Source organism: Clinocottus analis, unplaced genomic scaffold, assembly GCF_023055335.1.
Source record: "Clinocottus analis isolate CAN_PGR_092001 unplaced genomic scaffold, fCliAna1.0.p SCAF_1, whole genome shotgun sequence".
Taxonomy (NCBI): domain Eukaryota; kingdom Metazoa; phylum Chordata; class Actinopteri; order Perciformes; family Cottidae; genus Clinocottus; species Clinocottus analis.
Window position 1 is genome coordinate 8,102,051 of NW_027175820.1, and position 19,618 is coordinate 8,121,668.

The following is a 19,618-nucleotide window of genomic DNA, read 5'->3' on the forward strand; positions in this document are numbered from 1 at the left end:
AAAATGTCACTCAATCGCCCAAGTTCTAGCTGACAGTTTTAATAAATTTTACATCTGTAGAAAATATGTCTCAAAGAGATTGGTAGATTGGTACAGTAAAGGATCCAGGATAAATCCCTGGGGAACCCCAATAGAGAAGAAAGGACGCAGTCTGTCCTTCAATTGCAGAGAATGAGCTGCTCCACCACCAACTTTACAGATTGATGCTTGAAATATTATTATCCACTGTGACAAAAGCTGGACTTCGGGTCATGCATACTGAGATACCAAGGTTTCCCAACCTGACTAAGAGTTAAAAATGCACCTCAAGGTTATTTCAGGCTACCACTTGTTAATGCATAGGAGAGGGAGTGCTAATGGCTGGAAATACATAACACTTCAAAAAGTTCAACTTGAAAGTGCTTGAGTGTGACATTTGAAAAGTTGTTGAAGTGTTTAAGCCTGTAAAGGTATTATCCTGGTATGATAATGCTCAGAAATCTGTCTGTGACTTAGCCTCTCCCATTTCAAGTGTTTTAATCCTCCAGGTATTTCACCCCCAAACTTTGTGTGTGTGTGTGTGTGAGTGTGTGTTTGTGTGTTTGTTTGTGTGTGTGTGTGTGTGTGTGTGTGTGTGTGTGTGTGTGTGTGTGTGTGTTGAGTCTGACAGTGAGTTCATTGTCTTTTTCTGAATCCCCTGGGATCTCATCAAAATGGCAGCGCATTCACTTAAGAAGCCAGTGAGCGTACAATGAGTGAATCAGAAGCAGGGCTCCTAATGCTAACCAAATTATTGCACAAGCTGCAGAACTAATATCCCTCACATTTAATGAGCTCAGAGAGATGGTTGGGAAGAGTTTGTATTTGGTTGAGAAGATGTTTGACCTCTTATTCAAGAGGTCTCATCATTTCTATTGAGTGGTGGGTACCTCACACTAAAGTCTTTTCTAGCTTTTGTGTGACATGTTGGTATGGTAACATGTTTCATTCACAAAGAAAATACTAGTGAATAATTTACAAAGGACATAGCTTGAAAGATGTTTTTTTTAAGTAGCTTCACACATAAAATACAGTTCAGCAGTGGCCTAATATTTAATGCACTGCAGGAACAACAGATTGCTGCACGTGGCTCTCACAGCTGCTATGTCGCTCTAAAAAATCTTTAAAACAATAGCCCTTTTTAGAAAATTAGATCGCTTTTGCCTGTTCGTTTATTTGCAGAAAGGTCGATCCTTAATGCTAAAAACAGAACAAAAAGACACAGACAGTGGAAGTGCTTGTTTGATAAGCCCTGGAGCGCACTGGTGGGGCACCAACTCTCCATTTAGAATACTTTAGAAATTAGCTTTCTTTGAAATTATACTTTACCCTTAAAATTACCATTTGTAAATCAACCTCTCACTCTGTGTTAACCTTCACAACCTGAAAACACACTGTGAAATGGGTTTTGTTGGACGCAAACACAGACAGTTCTGTAGTAGTGACCTTTCAATCACAAGGCGCTAAGCATACCCTGCTACATCTTCTATTTGAGTCTGAATGGGACCATAATTTACTGAATTAACATCATGCTGTATTGAAGAAGACTTACAACTAGCAATTCTGACAATGAACACCTGTTTACAATGTTTACTAAGGCAATAAATCAAGAGAGAAGTAGAGTAATGTTCTCATAGACTTTTACACAATCAGACTTCTTTCCAAGGAGTCGGCCCTCTGCTGGCTGTTGAAAAGAATGCAAGTTTAGTTTTATAAGAGAAGTTTCTCGAGGTAAGAATGAGCAAACGGTAGCGTCATGCTCGTTCCTGCCTTTGCTTCTTCGAGCAGGCAGGCACATTTACTGTGGAAGACAAAGGCAGTTAAATTTCATAGCATGAACTCCTGACCGCTCCTGCTGCCATTCGCAGTAATACATTTGCTGCTACATCAGCAAATAGTGTAAGTATTAATAATGAAGTTATATAAGAGGAAACTGTGCCAGGTGGTGAAATTACACAATGCAGTAAATGTTACCACAAGAGTTCCATTTTTCCAGTGAAACGAACCGTCGATTTCTTGAATGTGAAAAATGATGCACTCTCAATTTTTGAGGTGTAACATTAGCAGCATAGTACAAATACAAATTTTAAAAAAGGAACATGAGACCTCTGTCGAATGATGAGCATAAACGCACAGAATAATTAAATGGCGAGCGAGCGCCTGACACAGTGTGAGCACTGTCTGTCACAGGTCGACCAGGTCTCCCCGCAGAAGACATGGAGTGAAGTGTTTAAGAGAGAATTCACAGCAGGGCAAGACGTCTGTGCTCCCTGTCTGTTTACCATTGACAGAGAGCAGCAGCCTGTGTGATAGACAGTTTTACCAATCAGTCGAGCTGCTCAAGCACAAAACACCAGGGATCTCTGCTTGTTTACAGCCTCAACGGGCCAAAAAGCACAGGCCTCACCGTGTGGCTGCCTTGGCTTCCCCTCCTCCCTTGAAATAAATCCTTCTCTGCCTCTGTATCTCTTTATGCACCTCCTTTTTTTCTTTTACATTTTGCTCTCCATCATCCTTCTCTCAGCCCCTTCTAATTACCGCTCATCTCTGCTGGAATACACAGTTTGAAGCCACACATTCCTGCATAAGCACAGGGTGCAGACATTAAACATTTAAAGAAGCACATTCTAGACCTCCACATCGTATCTGCTCGGTGACAGTGGATGCAGCTCCCACATGTATTTGTCTGTGACCGCCATTCCTCATTGTCAAAGGATGGTATCTCTTTAAACCTCCGTCAGTGTAGAGATATTAAAAAAAGATGAGGCAAAGATCATCAGGAATAGAAGTAGTGTAGTTTTCCATACTTATTGTATGCTTACGGTGTTTAAACTTATATTGCACTTAGTTCATGTCAGTATTGTAACCCAAGCTTCGTTGTCTAACCTTAACTACAGCCGTTAGCCTACTTTTGTGGCGTTAAATGTGCAGTGTGCAGAATTTGGCGGCATCTAGCAGTAAGATTGCAGATTGCAAGCAACTGTAACTTCTACTTATTATTCCTTTAAATGCCTCCGCCACATGTGACTTGTGACCAATTAATGGTGTAACACTACACACACAAGTGATGTGAGATCCATAATAGATTTCTGAGTAACATTCCTAAAATGCCGCACGCTGACTTTTATTTCTCTGTGCCAACTGAATGCTCATTTAGAGATTTGTGAACATTTCCAAAAAGCCAAATCATCTATTTGGAGGAATATCTTACCAAGGATACCCTGACACCTGCGGGTCGGACTCAAAGGATTTTGTTCGGAACAAGGACAAAACACACTGTTGCCTTGGTTCTATAGTTTTGGTTAATGTTCACACTGACGAATCGCAAGCACACCACTTAAAGGCACTTCTCTGCATCTTATGTGTTTGTTTATCTTCCCACAAAGTTCACCAGGAAATATCAATGTTTTTATTTAACTGTAATATTATAGGAAGATTGTTACTGTACTGGTATTGTACTACTGTTGTCTTTCTCTGTGCATTAAAGCAGTTAGCCATTACCTCGTAACCCCTCATGAATCAAAATTCACACATTTCAAAAATGATTTGTGTTACACGAGGACCAGCCGAGATTTTGGCTAATACCACCTTGTTACCTATGAACTTTCAGATCAAACTCTTCTCTGTGTTCTTTGTGTGTTTGTCACAGTATTGTAAACTATGTGACAGCTCAGACCTTCAAATGAGCCCCTTTAAAACAAACAGCACAACTTTGAATGACAAAAAAGGACCATGCATCGAAGCGATGTTATTGCTCTGTGTGTTCTGTGAGTTATCATTCACAATGTCACGTCTCCTATATATTGTCCCTGTGCCCTTCTGTTCCATACTCGGCTCTACTAAAGTTCAGCCATCCGCCACTTTAAAGTCCTTCTGCCTCTCTCCCCCTTTTCCAGAATGAAAAAGCAATAATTTCCTCTCTCTCTCTGTCTCTCTCCAGCTTTTTGATGGGATCGAGTGCGAGTTTCCCATATTTTTCATCTACATGATGATTGACGGTAAGCCTTGTTCTATCCACAGTCACTGTTATGATGCCTCAAGTGGGTCATTGGGAAGATAGAAGACAGAATTGAAGGATGTGACAGAAAATCATTTTGGTGTTTGCCAGCTTTTAGAGGACTTAGAAACACTTTTTAAAAATTTGTGATGTGTGAAATCTGTACGTGAACCGAAGGGAATGGTCAGAAATGAAGTATATTTTCTCCCTATAATGTGCATTTAAGCATTTTTAAATCACCCTCTTGACGTTTGTAGGACAAAGGAATAATCTGTTCATCTTTATGGGACTATCTTTTAACTACCACTAAAGAAAAAACATAAATTATCTCTAGCTAAAAGACAAAAACAAAGTAAACGGAACTTAAAAAAGCAATACTTCACAGCGAGAAGGGTCGATAAACTGAAGACCATCAGAACATATTAAACCCTGTAGAGCCATGAAGAACATTTTAACAGCCTGATTTAATTTACCTTCTGTGATGCATATCATAGTTGAGCACAAAACGGTGGAGGACTATTGGGGATTATTAAAGAGTTAAAAAGTCAGGATTCTGGTCGATGTTTCATCATAAAGTTTGAATTATCATTAATATGTGTGTTTGTATGTGTATTTTTTTGTGTCGCAGGGGTGTTCAGAGGAAATAGTGCTCAGGTCAAAGAATACCAAGACCTCCTTGAACCTATCATCTTCCAGTCTTATGAGGGTGAGAAATCACATATATAGACACACACACACACACACAAACATGCAGTGACCTTTGGAAAAAATTAAAAATGCCCAAACACGCACACATCTTTCCCCGATTGGACATATCTATACGGTTAGTTTTGGAGCTTCTGCCCGGTCTGCTCTCCCTCTTGCGATAAAGAATTTTCTCTTAAAATAAAATCACATCATCCATATTCATATACCACATACTGTGACTGAGGCTCACATTGAAGTGAACTCACGTGTAAAGCATGGCTTTTATATCCACCTGCACCCATTGACATATGGGGAGACAGTCAAATGACAGGGATGTCAAGAGCTGTGAGTTTCTATTGGTCTGCTCATAATAGCACAGAAATAATTGGAGTGCAGAAAGGATAATGATGTGAGACAGAGCTGACTTACATTGCTCCGGACATCTCTGCAGTGCCTTTCTACTGATTATGTACGGTTTAACTAAACTCATGTGGTTAATTGGCTGGATTTTAATGGATAACACAAGTGTGTGTGTTTTTTGTCTTTCCCCATTAAGAAGTCTAAACCTACAAAATGTATAGGCTGCTGTCAGAAGCTGCTATTCAGTGTTCTGCTGCAGGTTTGCCGGACCTCCCATTGTTTTAATGATACGGGGCGCAGCTCTGGGAGACATGCCGCTCTACTGTGGTGAATGAGCTTCATTTGCAGGAGTTGTGCTGTCCTTTGACTCATATTGGCCCATACACAACAATTGTATGTTTTGGAGTACAAAAAGCAACTAGTGTTGTCTCATATACAGGTACATCTAGCATGTTTCTACACCTACTATTTGTACCTTTAGAGATTATAATTATATACTTCAAGTAAATTCAGACTAAAGTCCTTAAATTTCTTTATTCGGCCTTACATGGGATGAATTTTAATTTGTCTTTTCTTCTACTGCCACCATCAAAACCAAATTATAGTGTGTCCAATGACCAAATACTTGTTCTAATTATTGGTTGAACTAATTAAATTCCTATCAGCCACAGTTGTATTTTGTGTTAAATGGCTGTACTTTCTACTCTCAGTCTTTTCTCTGTTTCTCCCAAGAACAACGGCCAAACACTAGTAGTGGCTAGTTCTGTTCCTAAGACATGATCCCTCACCAGCTTCCCACCCACACTGCCACTCGTGTTAGCGAGAGCGTTGAACCCGTGTGTCTGCGGTGGTGGGCGCCCTGATATGTACGCTGCTTCGGCGCTTCCACTGACTTGAATGACTGTACCTTTAAATTCAAACTGAATTGTCACTTTTTTTCTTCTTTTCTTTTTACTCCAAACAAACAATCAGGAACTACTTTGTTCCACGACAGTGGTTCAGCAGCCGGTACCCATTTGGTACCAAAATGTACTGTTCATGTACCTCCGAGTGAATTCTCTTTTTTGTGTTTGCAGGTCAATAATGAATATCTGATCAGTTTTTAATAGCCTGTAAAAATGTGTAATGAATTTTGGAAAATGTAAGAAGATTGGTTGCATCAAAGCAGCTATCGAACAGAGCTTACAATAATGGTGTGTGTGTGTGTGTGTGTGTGTGTGTGTGTGTGTGTGTGTGTGTGTGTGTGTGTGTGTGTGTGTGTGTGTGTGTGTGTGTGTGTGTGTGTGTGTGTGTGTGTGTGTGCGCGGCTGCGTGTGTGTGTTTTTACAGCTCAGGAAGAACAGCTATTTAAAAAAAAGAAACATGAATTTTTGAACACACACACACACACAGTCTCATGGTCCTTTTCTCCCATGACAGGCCATGCTGTGATCCCCAAGTACTACTACGTACCGGCTGACTTTGTGGAGGCGGAGCAGAACAAGCACGGGAGCCAGAAGCGTTTCCCTAGCAACTCTGGCCGTGATGGGATGGTCTTCCTGTGTGGTCAGGCCCTTTACAACATCGCTAAGCTGCTGGGTACGCCTCCGTGTGTGTTTGTGTGCATGCTTCAGCGTGATGCTCTGATCCCACACATTGATTGTGTTTATTTTAATATCCATCTACAAGAAATACTGTAACGCAGAGCTAATATGTCAAGTTATGTTTTATGAGATGTATTACACCATGTTATGTGTGGTATGGTAGAAAATATTTAGAAGAAAAAAATGTATTTAATTATTCACGACTCCCTAATGATTTTAAATATTGCTTAATTCTCCCCTGACATGAATCCAAAGACGCAGGTCTTATTATAAATGACGGGATTTTTCGTCTTTCTTTTTTTTTCACACTTCCCCTCCTGTCTCCTGGCGTGTGTATGTGTGTGGGTTTGTGTAGTGGATGAGCTGATCAGCCCTAAAGATATTGATCCCATCCACCGCTACGTTCCCCACCAGGACCAGCGCAACGTCAGCATGCGATACTCCAATCAGGTGAGTGTGACGTGACGATATCGACTGGCATCACTTGGCTCTGGTTGAACACTTATTTCCCCACTCGTCATCTTGAATACTCACATTCAGTGAGTAACGGACTGCCCACTCACCATGTGAAAAAAATACATATTCTGTGCTTGTAATTTATAGGAGGACAACTTGTTCAAAGTTTATATAAGGGTTAATAACATAAATGATAATTTGTACGTTCACAATTGTTATTGATGATCACAAGCATGAGTTGGGAGTTTTAAAATCCCAGCTGACTTAAATTCACTTTTTTTTATTTTATTCTTTTTTTTACTTCACACGCATGAAGAGAAATATCACAGATAGCATTCACAATCAGAACACATTTGGCCTTTTCCAGCGATGATGATGTGTCCCCTAGTTCTTTGCCGGGATTCCAGTCTACGGCCAGGTGTTCCTTAATTCCTGCACCTGTGATGCAGATGTTTGTTTGTTTGTTCTAAATTTACCAGGATCAACTCCAATGAGACCACACTAAAAGACGCGGATAAAGCCTGATGAGAACAGTGCAACAAGCTCACTTTCAAACCCTGTGTAATACCTGAGTAAATGTGATTTAAAAAAATCCACCAGGGTGAGGAGGGATGACTTCTGGAATAGCTGAAGCAAAGCTGGTAGACGGAGGACGAGGTGACACATCTCATCCCTGGAAAGTCTTAGTGTGTTTGAAGTATTTGTTCACATTAGGCTTCATCCACGTAGCCTCACTTGAGTTGATCCTGGTTTAATTCAGAACAACAAACTAACATCTGCATCACATGCGAAAAAAATGAAATGAAGTCTGGCGGCTAATTTAAACATTTTTAGTAGTCATACTATGAAAGAATGCTACACTAAAAAAGTCAACAACAACAAAAAACCCTTGCTTCAGTATTATTCCCCACACTGACCGCGTCAACAATCCCTGTGTCGTCCTTCAGTAACTGTGGCCTTCATGGCGAGCATAAGCACAGGAGTGGAGATGTCTTTGCTCAATGTGTGTTATTCAAAAGGAGATTACGGAGTCATACTTCAATAATGTTTCATCTGTAGTCCAGTAGCCACACTATTCTCAACGTGAAGGTACATATTTAAGGAGGCTGGCGTCAGCTGTGATGTAGCTGCTGCGGCGTTGTGCGTAGGCTTCCAATCTGTGCAGTAACCCCTGAACGCACTATAAATCCACCTTCATCCTGGCACTACGCCGTCCTGCTCACCACCTTGTTGTGTTAGAGCTTGTGCTGACATTTTAAAGGTGCCATGTGCTCAGTATGTAGATATACGCTCTGTTTGTAGATATAAATAGCTCATTCTAAGCTAACAAAAACACAACTATTCTTATATTCAGCAGATTTTTAAACTAAAGAAACCATGCTTATTAATATTATATTACATTTCTGCCAATAGATCACCTACATGCGGCACTCTGTTTTTATTATTTACAATTCATCAAGCCCTCAACAGCAGAAACCATCTTCTTTTACCTTGCTCAGATCCAGTGCTGCAGACCGGGATTAAACCCTGTCCGTTTCCGTCTCTGAATGGCGATCATATCTGAGGTTTAATCCATATCTGAGACAGCCGGCAGCTCTGAGGATCACACAGATGAAGGGTAGAGATACGTAAACAGTGTGGATTCATAAGTCTCATTCTGCTCCCATATGTTGAATTTAGTTTTTGTGGCTCGGCTGATAAAAAAAGGTGCTAGAACAAAGTGTACAAACGATGGGAGATCCAGAGAGGTATCAGGAATGCCAGACTGAATCTAATACGTTGCAGGGAGAAAGATCAGCGGAAAGAACAAAGACAGAGAGAAACAAAAAAAGCCAGAGATATAACGGAGCATGTCATCTAGTAGGAAGACTTTGCAGAGAGAAAGCGTAAGAGAGATGAACATTTGTCTCAAAGAAATGTCATTATTTAACGCTCTCTAGGGTATGCTAACATTCTTTAATACCAGGAAGGTCAACTCTGTAAGTGGCTAGAATAGTTGATTTATTCCCTTAAAGGTTTTGACATTTATCCTCTGTGTAAAAACATTTCTCATCTTGTCTTTCGCTGTGCTGACTTATTGTAAAAATGTGTTTTAAATTTCCAAAAGAAAATGTCATGATTTCATTACCACCATTTCAACATGCAGCTGTCAAATAGCAGGTCCTAAGGGGCTCCATAGCTCCTCTGGAGTAGTAGAAGACCGTGTCACGATTTCCTGCAGTGCACACCATCGTCTGACTATAAAGCAAGGAATATCTGTCTGTCTGCAGATCTGTCTGTCTGTCTGTCTGTCTGTCTGTCTGTCTGTCTGTCTCTCTGTCCGTCCTTTGCATATCTGGAGAACCATCCATCAGACCTTCTTCACACTCGCCCGGTGTGTTTCTAGGAACCCGAGGACCCGAGTGTCAAACTTGGCGACTAGTTTAAAATTTTAAAAAAATCACGCTCTTTGCAGCAGAGGGGGCGGGGCTTCAGGGCTCTGTGGACTGAGACGAGCGTGTCGTCGGCAGCAGGCCTTTACAGGCCGCTGCTCAATGGCTGCGATTCACTTTTGCTGCTGGATGCTGGACATACTATTGTTAGGAACAAACTCTTCTTCGATTCCCTGAAGTTTTCTTTTTTGCTATCATCAAAACTGTCATATCCAGTCAAAACAAGCCATAATAATCATTTATAAACGCTTACAAGGCTTTGCCAGTGACGACTATCAAATACTAGTCTTTCCTAAACCTGCACAAACTGGCTTCTTATTTTTGGGGAAAAAAGTTGTGAACATTATTTTTACACACAGCATTTGGAGTCATGTTTCTGGCCGCATAGTTTAATGTTACTCTATTATTGTCTCCTTTTTATTATTGTCTCTCCTCTACCTGATATAAATATCTGGCTCTTTGGCTACTAAAGGTTCGATGTTCATCTTCGCTTTCTGAGTCCGTCTGCTGTTTGGTGTTGAGCACGTAGTGTGGGTTTTTAGTTTTGTGTAAAACAGCTGCCTGCTGTTGACATTAGAATGTATCTTTTACAACCAAAAATGTCTGACACATGCAAAATAATAATTTGTAAGGAGTGCTGTGCATGCCCTTCAAAAAGAGATGACGAGGAAATGAGTTGATGGGATGGAAGTCATTTACTTACGATGATTTAAATACAGAAATTCTGAAAAATCACCTTCCACTGTCAGGCCGAGTTTTCAAGCCGTAGCACCTGAAAGCGTGAAGATGTGAATGCAGTGAATGAACAGACTTTCAGTCTCAGAGCGTGCCTGTATCTTGCGCTCAGTCAGAAAAACGTAGATGTGGTTGTTTATTCATTTGGCTGGTGCTAAGCTGAGTGCCTTGCATGGTCAAGCGGTCAAACAAATTGCAAATGTTATTATTTTTTTCCTGCTATCCATCCTCCACTGCTTCTCTCACCACCTCCACCCACTTATTTTGTATTTCTCATTGCTTTCTATCATATCTCCCTGGCTCCTCGTGTTTTTTTCTGTTTTTCTTCTCCTCCTCCTCCGATCTTTATTTCTCTATCTCTTTCACTCACACCTTTTCTGTATCAGCTAGACGCTTAGCTCTCACCTTGTGTTGGCAAAGAGGCTTGAGATGGGCAGGAAAAAAAAATTGAGCAAAAAAGAGGAAACGAAAAGGTGAAAAAGGGGGACATGTATTCACTTTTTTTTACTTGCTTGCTTACTAGCTTTGTATATTGTGTGTGTGTGTGTGTGTGTGTGTGTGTGTGTGTGTGTGTGTGTGTGTGTGTGTGTGTGTGTGTATACCAGCTGTCTTGTTGCCTCTGCATCATTGACGTTCAGTGTTTGGTCTGCGGGCAGGAAAGGCACATGGGCATGCTGGGCCTTCACATGCAGTTAGGGCTTGATTTGTGCGCTTCCCTTTCTTCCTCTGTGCAAGCGTGTAATTCGTTTTCCATTTTGTGAATCCCAGAAAAAAACATGTATGTGTTACTATGAATGTGCTCTCCATCTTCGTACCCTTTCTGTCTTTATGCGTATAAGAGGGAGGGTTGTGTGTTTCTGAAGTTTAAGTTTATTCTTTCCGTGCTGTATGTATAAGTAAGCATGTGTGTTCAGATTTATAGTTCCATTCCATTCAAATGTTATGCTTCCACTTAAAGTCCCGGCATCAATTCCTGCGACAGCTGCAGACAAAAAGATGTTCCACAATATTAAACCCATGAAAAACCTGAACCATTGTATTGTCTGGTTCCACGTCTAAGCTTGTGTAAGGTCATCTCAGGGTAATTTGACATCAGCGCTGTCATTCAGCAAGGATGTTGGCAAGGCTGCACTCCCTCATATAACCAATAAATACCTGTTTGAATACTTAATGCATGATGTTTGAGTCATATCCACCAGAAATATCGATATTACTCCATTTCAATGGATCCCATTTCAATCAGCACTTTAACCACCACATTTAGCAACAAGTGTAAGGTGCAGAGAGAGATGTTTGTGACTGAATTTCTAATCCTCCACCCCCACGCTTCTCTGAATACAAATCACCACTGTTATTTGCTCAATAAAATATGAGATTATGTATTTTTTCGCAGTTATTTTAGGGTTGTATTTCCCGTTTGGATCCCATTCCCACATAAACCCTGTGACTCCCACGCCCTGCGGATAAAGTGCCTCTGATGCGTTGGAGCTGACCTGGCAACACTTTAGATTTGTGCATGTGCCTGAGAAGCATGTATTAAACAATGTGCACAACTCAGTTTAAATATAAAAATGATTAGGTGGCACATATCACTATATAGTACATGGGTATGTACATGGCACTGTGCATTAGATTTGCATTATGTATGAATCTCAGCGGGAAGGGAATGTGGTTTCGTCTCAAACAAGAAGCATTTGGAGGGTGCGAAATTGTGATTTTGTTGGTAAATGGGGCGTTAATGCAACTTTAATGGATAGTTGAGCTTGATGTTCAGGAAGCTTTTACTACTAGTAATGAACTGCAAGCTTGTTAAATTGAATATGAAGCTATAAAATTATATATGCATGTAAGCCACATGGTAAATGATGAAAAATCAGCAAAAGTGTATTGCCACGGTGCTGCTGTCACCTCTGTGCTCTGATAATAGTGAGAAACAGATTTTTTTTAAGCTTGACCCGGTAGATAAGGGCAGCCTTCCTTGATATTAAGTGGTCGACTGTGTCGGGTTTTTTCTGCATGAGAGACAACGCGCTCCCAGGGCTACGAGGGTGAGTCAGATCAAATGCACCCCAGGGAGCGTGGCATGACATCCCCCTGACAAACATGCAATAATACACAGCGGGCGTAGCAAGTGGGGGATCGGAGAAGTCATGAATGGCTGTGAAAGGGAATTAGTTGCTTATGTTGCTTATGTCACACGCTTTTTTTTATGGTATAGCCTTGATCTACTCGGCTATTCAGGCGTACTCGCCGTGTCAGATTCGCTCTGTCGGCCTCTTCTTTTTCCCCCATGTGTCTCTTTGAATCCTGTAGTATTTTTTGGTGAATTCTACAACACACATACAGCACTGAGGCACATGCAAGAATAGCATTTCAAAGCAAACTCAACTCTGTCATTGTAGAACTCTGAAGGAACCCTTGGCATCCATTGGATTTATTCTTTTATTCACATACATCTCGCACTGTGTCAGACAAAGGTTAATGGAAAAGTTGCATTGTGGTCCACACTCTCGCAGACGCCAGTCATCAATCAGAGATAAGGCGTGAATCAGGAGAGGCTCCTGCTTTTATAGCGCACTGTGGGATAAAAAACACACCTACCTAGAGGTGGGATGGAAGAAGAGGGAAAAGAGGAGAACATCATCGAGGGAGACATATACAGGAGGGCGGGGGGGGGGGGGTGGAGAGTGTGCTAAACCCTGCTGTTTGCCAAATGGCCTGGTGTCACGCAGGAAATGTCGAGCCCAGCGGTCTGTGACAGTAAAATTCTTCGAGAGATATCTCCTGACCTTAACCTGCAGGGAAATGGACATCACTCAGCAGACACACACACACGTTGCATGCATTAACTCTTGACACACTCACTCCAACACATGCACATACTGCTTCTCTGTGCTTTTATGAGTTGTGTGTGTGTGTGTGTGTGTGTCCTTCTCAAACATACCGCTTTTTCTTCTCTCTGTGCCAGGGGCCCCATTTAGCGGATTTCTGATAGGTTTGGCCCCTCCTGTTTCTTTGCCCTAACTGTCAGTGTTAATGGCCAGCTCTGGCATACAGAGTCCTCCTATACAGCTGATATATTGCACAGAAACAAAAGGGAAGTTGCCAGGACGCGCAACCTCATGAAGGGGGACAAAAACACCCAAGCAGAGCTCAACTATTTGGCTTCGGAGCGTCAGATGAGGATGGGATTTGTGTTGGGAGCCAGGTGCGCTGAGAGGAAGCTTCTATTAGCTGCTTGTTAGTGCTTTGCGCGGACAGCGTACAAGACCATGCTTCTCATTAGATGGGGGAGTTGAGTTGTTTGCTTCTTCCAAACAAGGCTCAAGTCAGTGCTCAGTCAGTTTCCCATGCGTACATCCAAGGAAGTGTTTACATCCAGTGTATTGAACCAGGTGTAATCACCTGAAGGTTTGGAACATAAAGATGGATTTATTTACGCAGCTTAATGCAGCTTAGCACTGTGTCCAGATGTCCCAGTCGTGATTCAGAAATACAAAATAAGTGTAAAATGGCCATCCCCATGCTCACTTATGTCTCATATGTTATTGCAGCAATTTTTGAGTTGATAAGAGTTGATTTAGTTCTAAATTTAAGAAATGAATACTGGGCTCATTGGATCCAAAAGTCTCCGTTTCCCAGAACAAAATGTATGCAATTCCAGGACTGTTCAGGGACGCCAGCATGCAGAAATATCCAAATACGCTATTCTTGAATAAGTGAAAAAAAATACTGCATGCAAAAAACTGCATCTATTTTTAATTTTTTTTTGCTATCTCAAACTGCATAGGATTACAGTAAAGGATGACAACTGTGGGTGATTTTCCTCCACATATCTTGAGGTGAGAGGTCCAGGGACTCTCTTCCTTCCCAACAAGCGAACAATGGATTCATTAGGTCGTCTAGTATCTTTACTGCAGTGGTGGGCCATCAGGGCCTGTTAAGCCTTCACTGCTGGCCTAAACAGAATTGGTCATTGGCCCAGCATGAGCGTTAACATGCACTGTGATTGGTCAGTGTACGGAAGAAGGAGAAGAAGAAGAAGCTACAACATAGAACCTAGAATCTCAGGCTGAAGCCTGAGACTTGTTGGTGGATTTACTGATGACGCCTTTCGCACAGAGATTGTTATGGAGGGTTATGTGCATCTGGTGAGTTAAATGCTGGTTGTTATTATTCTTACATCTGCAGTCGTATTTATTCATAAACAAGCCAGAGCTGGTCGAGCTGGGGCTGGAGCCGGTCCCGCACCTTTCCCCTCTAGGTGCGCATGTGATGTTTTGTGTGTGTGCAGGGTTTCAGTGCCGCGGTTATCTTGGATTATTTTGTTATAAATAAATGTCACTGGTTGTTGATTTGGACTTAATGACGTGACACGCTCTGATCCAGGGACATCTTTTTTTCCCCCAGTCCGCACCTGATGACACAGCATTGCAGGCCTACATGGAAAACGCACGGCCCGCCACTGCTTCACTGTAGCTTTACAGCTAACTTATCTTGACGGGTCTCGGAGAGTTAAACAAGTCTGTAATGTATTTTGGTTCCACTCCATGTATTAATTTATAAGCATTGCCTCCTATTCAGGTCTGTGGCTGACGGTAATGTGGTCTGACCTTTTGGTCCCTGTAACAACTCGAGTAGCTACATTTTGAATAAGCTGCCGCTTATTGGAGGGCCCTCTCAAAAGATCATGACGGTAGTCAACCCTGGTAGAGTTTTTGACTTTTGACTATATTTCTAAGATGATACAAAGCTGATCTTTTATTTGGGTATTTAGACTGAGCTCAGAATGAACCATAATTTCAGTGAGGGCACTTCATGTCATCGAGGTCTATATGTAATATTTATAAAGTTTGATTTGGTTTGAATACAAAATTTAAAAAATATAACACGTACAGATGTGTTTTTACATAATGAAGTGAAAATGTAATACTTTTAGCCTTGTTATAGTGTTGTATCTATTTGAATACGGCTTCATACCTTGCTCTTTAGAGTGCCTTCTTTAGCGCCCGTCACTCAAAGCTTGCCCTCGTTCAGTTCCCTTGTTGTGGCATGGAGGGGCTGGGATGAAGACGTGTTTTTCCTCCTGTGAACCTACTCTAGTCAGGAAGGGCAGACATAAGACAGCGTGCTGTAGAAAAGTAATTACAAGTAGTAAAGAACATCCCAAAACATCTGTTGCTTCGTCTTAAAGAACAGCAAAAGCATTTAACATGCTTGTACAAAACAGAAGATATTCACAAAATAACTCTGCACTATTTATGAAATGTGGCTGCTTTGGAAGCTTTGCACAGTATAATTAAGTACATTCTATACGTACATTAACAAATGCTTGTTACGTAGCTGGAGTTATTAAAGTCTAGCGGCTACGTAACAAAACTACAGTTAGCATTGACTTGGTTTCACACAGGGACAGCGGTCCTACGGGATGCAGTGCGTCTGTTTGCACTGACCCAGCTGTGGTATACTTGCTACAAGTTGTGTAATAACAGCTGTGCCCTTTTTCAGGTGTTTAACCTTTTAGAAACACATTTGACTGCACCTTTGCTCTCAGTGTGTATGCTGCACCTCTAAAGGGAAGTGTCGGGGCCGGTTTGTAACTGCTCCTCTGACAGCAAGTACAACAGTGCTGTGTGTGTGTGTGTGTGTGTGTGTGTGTGTGTGTGTGTGTGTGTGTGTGTGTGTGTGTGTGTGTGTGTGTGTGTGTGAGAGAGAGAGAGAGAGAGAGAATGTGAGAACCCATTTGAACCATAATGCCCATCTGTTCCCAAAGTTTATAATTATGTGTGTAGGGGTGTGTGTACATCTGAGTGCATGTTGAGTGGAGTCTGGCACAGAGACTACTGTTTCTGTTCCAGGGTCACAGTCAGGCTGCATGTGTCCATTAGAGCTCATTCAGAGCAACACACACACACACACACACACCCATTGGCTGATGAAATTTGCCGGCTTACGCTTGTGGCCTTGAAATTTTTTGTAAAGGGATGGAAAGTTCTGGCTTTATCCACAATTACAAATGCACAAACACACATACCGTCATAACCTGTGCAACTTTAACTTGATGTGTGGCTGCATGTTTATTGATAAACTATGCGATACTCAGATCATTATGCATACACAACGTCACACATAGCAGTAGCAATCAGGCTACTTATCTTCCTCAGCCTTCCTGGCTCTCCGGGGATGATATCAAGCAGCGCCGCTCTGACAAGTCTGGGCTCCTGTAGCTCACACCGTCGCTCGACTATCATATCAATTGATTTTATTAGGTGGTGTTGTTTTTTTTCCTTCGCTTGTGAGAATTCTCTGGCAGAGGATAATATTTCTGAGCTGAGTCCGGGGAGCAATGTATCGCTTTCTCAGTCAGGGCGCCTTTACAATTACACCGGCCAGCAGCATGCAATCCAATTCTACACTCGGTTCATCTCTGCTGAGGTGATTCTACCTCCTCCTCCCTCCATTTGTCTCCCTCCCTCTGTGTTCGTCTTCCATTCTCCTTTTCTGACAGTTTCTTTTTACTTCATGTCGTTGTTTCCCAAAATCAAACTCCCTCCTCATCACCCTGCCCCTCCTCCAATTGTGCTCAACTCATAACTGTGACCGATTCTTGTCATGGTCTTGTCGTTATCACCACCAGATGACCTTTTGTAAAGATCCGGCTTTTAAAAACGTACACAGGAGACATTCTCCTCTCCCACAGCCCCGGATTGAAAATGACTTAGCATTTCTTTCATGTTTTTTTTTTCTGCCCCTCTCCTAACGCTAAACCCTCTGACACTTTGAAATACCCTCATCAAAATATGAATCTCTGAGCTGCACAGAGACCAACTTCCCGAGGACGATACAGAGCCTGGAGTCATTCGTCTGTGCAGGGGCATGAAAAGAAGGGATTATATTTCATTTAAATAGTTTTTTTTTTCATGAGGATTTTTTTTTTTTGGGTGACGGATAAATTCCCTCACTTGCTTTTTAACTTCATGAAAGTCTTTGAATGTTTTATTCCTTCATGATGTGATGCTCGCTCGAGGCTGCTTTGCCTCCCTCGTGCTGCACTTTGCCAGCCGACACACTGGGAGGGATCTGACCTTGAAATAGCGTCTCAATGAGTTCAGCTGAAGTTTATCTTTTCACCAAAGTTTCATTTATATGGTTAAGTATTGAGTTAGAAGAGAAAATAGGTGCGATGTCTGTGACCCTCATCCTGTTACCTCAGCTAGACGTTAGGAGCAGCATTCACACACACACACACACACACACACACACACACACACACACACACACACACACACACACACACACGCACACACCTACGGTTTCTCCTCTCCCTCAAGACGTGAACACAAAAAGCATGTACGCTAATCCCAGCTGAACTTTTGTAATTTTCCTCATCTTTTCGAGCCCACATTCTTCAATCCATTCCGATAAATAATATATATAGGGAAAAGTGAAGAAAAAAAAAAGATACACCAGAAATGTTATTGTTAAGGAAAGTCACCGTTCAGTACACAGCATTAATCCTCATGTGGTGAGGCTTTGTCAGCTCCCAGATTTGCCGACTCACAAGGGTGTGTAAATAAATCTGCCGCTGGTTCAGGTCATTCTCACCCTCTGCTGGAGTTTTGATTGTATTATTGGCGGAGGTGTTTTGACACAAAAGTCTGAGATTTATCTCTGAGAAATGTTTTTTTGGAGACGATTTACATCTGACCTGTGAGACACGCAAGTGTCAGTGCAACAGAGTGAATAAAGACAGGTAGCGACAGAGTAAGTCAAAAAGAGAGTGAAAGAGAGATAAATAGGGAAGGAAAGGAGGGGACAGAAAGAAACAAAGGAAGGAAGGGCTGAACCAAGGAAGAATAGAAGGGAGGAACACAAGGGAACACATACGATGGAAGGAAAGAAGCTAAAATGGAAAGGAAAAAATAATCCTGCATGAAAAGACGAAGAGATGGAAGGAAGGCTGAGAGAAAGAAAAAGAAGGGGAGCATAAGGAAATAAGTAAGGATTAAAAAAGGAAAGACAAATAGGAGGGAGGAATGAAAGAGAAGAAAAACAGGCAAGAGCACAAGAACAGAGAAGGAGCTAGGGAAAGGTGAAAAGAAGGTGGGATGGAAAGAAGAAAGGCAGAAAACGCCCGCAGGATAAAGGGATAGAGAAGATTGACTGAAGGAGAAAGGAATGAAAGATAAGAAAGGACAGATAGAAGGAATAAAAGGAAGACAGAGAGAAGGGAGAGGGACAAGATGAAGAAAGGAAACGATTCAAATGTGGAATGAAAGACGCTTCTCATCTCGTGTCACAACTCGGTGCTTTTAATTTTGAGGGAAAAGTCAAATGAGGCGGCGCTGAAATTCATTTCTGTTCCGCGGGAACTCACAGAAGCGTTCCCCGGCAAATGACTTTTCACTTTGTAAAATTCAGCGCCGCCGTATCTCTGAGGGCCAGGACGCGGCTGCCCGGCCGGCTGCGAGCCACCGCCGGTCTCTCCCGCAGCTGGAAACGCTCTGGAGCACTTGTCAACGGCGTGTCTCAATTCGTCCCATCTCAACACTTCCTTTATTTCCCTTTTTCACATTCCTGTCTGTGTGGATTGTGATTTCTTGCTCCTATTTATATATGTAACAGACGCCACATCATTCCTTCCCATGTCATAATCTGCCATGTTTTTATGTAACTGCAGAGTAGGAATTGACTCTGGAGCCCTCTCGGAGGAGCTTTCATATTTACTGTCCTAAACAATACAAGCTGCTACTAAAACAGTAAAAGTAACAGCTGTCGTGAAGTGGATTTCGGTTGAATTACAGATCTGAGAGTGCGTCTCAACTCTCTCCCCGTGCGGAGATGAAGAGCCAAGGAGTTATTTATTCTAATTTGTTTGGTTTCCGTCGACAGATGTGTGCTATCCGTCTCTATTTATTAATGTGCCCCTTTCATTAGTCAATCTGCATGTTTGTTCGTGCACACGTAGGTAAACAGTTTAGTGTTTGTTCTTCCTGTCACAGAGAAGAGCCGGAGGTTGATACGTACATGCACCCACACACAGTGGAGACAGACAGTGTCATTAGACTAAGACAAAGCCCTCTGCAAGTCCTTCTCACCTGCTTTGCAGCTCTGCCTCACATTTGTCTCATCTTTTTGGGTACATTTACCTTCTTAATCACTACCAAAGTGTACCACTAATCTGACAACTCGCTCAAGTTAAGTAAACTGGGCCCTTATCTCAACCTGAGCACCACTTAAACTCTTTGACACTTTTAACTACTGGGTTACTACTAGGGTTATGTGGAAAGATAAAAATGATACCCCTGCAATTTCTGGAAGCCAAGTATAAAACCAGAGCCAGGAGAAGG

The 19,618-nt window shown here is 41.9% G+C and overlaps 1 protein-coding gene across 3 annotated transcripts in view; it reads left to right on the forward strand.

The window, feature by feature from the left end:
* The window catches only part of phkb (phosphorylase kinase, beta), an 84,734-nt gene that overhangs the window by 34,077 nt on the left and 31,039 nt on the right, over positions 1-19,618 (forward strand). For all 3 annotated transcript variants that reach the window (XM_068578969.1, XM_068578962.1, XM_068578955.1), the window contains 4 exons: positions 3,959-4,016; positions 4,644-4,721; positions 6,482-6,640; positions 7,001-7,095. In XM_068578969.1, coding sequence (XP_068435070.1) covers positions 3,959-4,016; positions 4,644-4,721; positions 6,482-6,640; positions 7,001-7,095 — 390 coding nt within the window. The remainder of the gene's footprint in view (positions 1-3,958; positions 4,017-4,643; positions 4,722-6,481; positions 6,641-7,000; positions 7,096-19,618) is intronic.